Below are 3030 nucleotides of genomic sequence, written 5' to 3'. Positions count from 1 at the left end.
AAGCTTGAACTCATACATTAATTTAAAGGGTATTTGTATGTTTTTCCTTTATATATATATATATATATTCATATACTTTGTTACATACACAGATGTTGAAAAGAAAGTATGACTTAGAGAGAAGTGAGAAAAGGTATATCCTACAACTTTCATCTAAATCAGCTTTAACCTGCATGTACGTACGTAGCAGTGGCACCAAGTTAATTGATTCCTTTTTCATCTTCTCTTTAATAAAGAGAATATTATATATACTATTGCACAACAGGATTCCAATGGATCAGATAAAAAGTTTTGTTGATCAAGGACAACATGATTGCTGTAAATATTAGATGCTTTCTGCTAACCTTTACTTTCAAAATATAACAATTTGCAGAAAATAACCTCCTGGTCATTTGTTTTGATGGATCATATAATAGCCCCCCCCCCCAAAAAAAAAAAACCTGAAAATTAATTAAATGCAGAAAGTCAATCTACCTTTCATTACACTATTCCATTATGCAAATGAAACTTTTAACAAAGTTCATCACGTCTTCTTCATCATCATCAACAACTTCGAACATGCTCCGGTTTTGCAAATTCTAAATTATAAGTAAAAAAACACAAGATCTTGTGATCAATGTAGCCCAAAGAGTATTGGTTAAAGAGACAATCTCAGCTCCAAATCTAGTTCTTGAGTGTCACTTGATTCAGAATTCTGAGTGCTGCTTGAACCCAGTGAATTAGTACTTCTATGTTTTTGGCTTGTGTGCTGAGAATCCTATATATAATGTGAAAAATGAAGTAAATTAGGTTACCCTATTTCATGTATATTCAAGAGAGACTATATAATGGGCAATGATTATAAATAGACATATATGTTTGAGAATCTAAATAATGTGTAAATATGCTAAGGAAAAGCAAAACAAACCTCTGTGTGTAGATTGAGGAGGTGTCTAGTCATGTTTGGTTGCGCAATATATTGGGTCTCTAACATTGCGTTGCTGGGGTCCCATCTGGTAATTTCAGGAATATATCATATATGTACAACTCATAGAGAGATTATTGACAAATTTGGCACTTTTTATAGAATCTTTCCTAAAGGAAGTTGTACCTTGTTGTGGTGGTTGGTTGGGAGTCTCCATATCTTATGTTTGTTCTTTCATATTCACCAAGCCCCATCTACAGTTTACAAGGAATACAATTTCGAGACGTCTTAGAAAAATTGAGTATCAATTAAACACAAAGACTCTAATCAGATTTCTCTAAAAGGATGTGCTAATTATCTCTGATATCAGTTATTATGTTTCATCATTTACTTAAAAAAAATCTGATTCCTTTAAAATCTAAGCTAATCTACAGTTTACAAGGAATACAATTTCGAGACGTCTTAGAAAAATTGAATATCAATTAAACACAGAGACTCTAATCAGATTCCTCTAAAAAGATGTGCTAGTAATTATCTCTGATATCAGTTATTATGTTTCATCATTTACTTAAAAAAAAATCTGATTCCTTTAAAATCTAAGCTAATATTGATGAACTTATAGAAGAGATTGACTCGCTAGCTCTATATATATGATATTAGATGTGATTAATTTATTAGAATACATGAGAGATTGGATATATCATGTATTGAAAGTCTCTAGGGTTGGTACCAATCAACTGGTGAATAAAATAAAAGTCCCAATTCAAACAAAAGGAGATAGTAAATATTAAGACTTGTAAGTATTTCGATATTCAGAAGGATTGGTGATGCTTAATTATTTGTGCAAGTGGTAAGCAATTGGTGATATCAAACACACACACATATATGACTTCATAAACACATGTAAATGCACATAAACTAGCCAAAATTCTTCCCGGATGATATTTAAAGCACTAATTACAACCTCACAGATTCAACATCATTACACAAAAATCAATACTCATGATATAATATTCATCAAAGGAACAATAATATATCCAATTATTAACTATGAAAAAGAAAAGGTACTAGTTGTTTGCGCGCACACATACCATGACATTGGGATTGAAACCATAGGAGGGCGAAGAAGATAAAGAGGTAGATGAGTAAGAAAAAGAAGACGATGGTATAGCTGAATAAGCTGTTTGTACTCTCATATCATCCTGCAAAAGTTCAAAACATATCATATGACATATTTAACAATTAATCACCAAAATCTACATGAGAAAATAAATTAAATCTCCCTACATATATTCCAACAACCTTCATCTAGGTATATATAAAAACCAAATATTTATACAAATTTATCAAAACCCCAAAAAAATAAAGAAAAATTTGAAGTCTTACGTTATTGAAATTACTGGTAGTAGGGTAAGTATTAGGATTATGAAGAGAAGGATGGCCGTATGCAGCACAACCCATCTGACCATGTAATCTGATCTTCTCCAATTGAGCCACCCCAAGTCCTCTCTGCGGTTGCCTTGGCTTCTCTGAATTCGACTTCTTTCCTTTTCTTGATGATGATGACGAAGAAGATGATCCGCTTCCTCTTTGATGATCATTTCCCAAGTTTGGCTCTCCAAAATAACCACTGCCCATCTTCTCTTTTTTCTATTTTAATCTCTTCTTGATGATATTTTCTGAGATATATATATATAGGTATATATACAGTTTCTTTTGCAAATCCCAGCAAACTTTTCTTCTTCTTCTTCTTCTTAATTTCTGCAAAAGAAAAACACTTTCTGGCAAAATATAAACAGCTGCAGAGAAATCAGAGATCTTGAAGCTCCCTTTTTAAGCTAGTTTGCTCGCCAGTAATTATCGCATCGCTGGATCAGATTGTGTGTAGATTCTAATGTTTTATATATGTATATATATACCTAGATTTTATGCTCTTTTTCTCCCTCTCCCTCGAACTCTTCTCTTTTGGCTTACTTTCAGAATTTTCTATATATAAAGTTTTATTAATTAATTCTTATAATATTAACAATTATTTCCTTTTATTTATTAATTTCCTTTCCTTTAGTTATGGACCTTGAAGACTGTCACTCGAAAGTGATTGTCTATTATTTTAAGTGTTAAAAAAT

General features: G+C 31.6%; 1 protein-coding gene across 2 annotated transcripts; it reads right to left on the bottom strand.

Moving 5' to 3' along the window:
* Positions 1-446: 446 nt before the first annotated feature.
* Positions 447-2767, bottom strand: LOC21387180 (protein SPEAR3). 2 transcript variants are annotated; one of them, XM_024172859.1, is made up of 5 exons: positions 2291-2767; positions 1996-2106; positions 1091-1158; positions 908-992; positions 447-757 (listed from the first exon to the last, which is right to left on the bottom strand). In XM_024172859.1, exons 1-5 carry the CDS (start codon positions 2540-2542, stop codon positions 638-640), a joined length of 636 nt encoding a protein of 211 aa, XP_024028627.1. In that variant the 5' UTR covers positions 2543-2767; the 3' UTR covers positions 447-637. The 2 variants fall into 2 exon arrangements, with proteins under 2 accessions (XP_024028627.1, XP_024028628.1); XM_024172860.1 differs by having other exon boundaries at positions 908-980.
* Between the last annotated feature and the right edge of the window lie 263 nt (positions 2768-3030).

This window comes from Morus notabilis, unplaced genomic scaffold (assembly GCF_000414095.1).
Source record: "Morus notabilis unplaced genomic scaffold, ASM41409v2 Scaffold4247, whole genome shotgun sequence".
NCBI lineage: Eukaryota > Viridiplantae > Streptophyta > Magnoliopsida > Rosales > Moraceae > Morus > Morus notabilis.
This window is presented reverse-complemented; position numbering and strand designations above follow the sequence as displayed.

What these genes read in the sequence shown, in the direction of transcription:
- LOC21387180 (XM_024172859.1), bottom strand. Translation starts at nt 2,542, where the DNA reads ATGGGCAGTGGTTATTTTGGAGAGCCAAACTTGGGAAATGATCATCAA. An exon ending in CTACCAGTAATTTCAATAAC is followed by an intron (nt 2,107 to 2,290) that starts GTAAGACTTCAA and finishes GAACTTTTGCAG; the next exon opens with GATGATATGAGAGTACAAAC. An exon ending in TCCTCAATCTACACACAGAG is followed by an intron (nt 758 to 907) that starts GTTTGTTTTGCT and finishes CATTATATATAG; the next exon opens with GATTCTCAGCACACAAGCCA.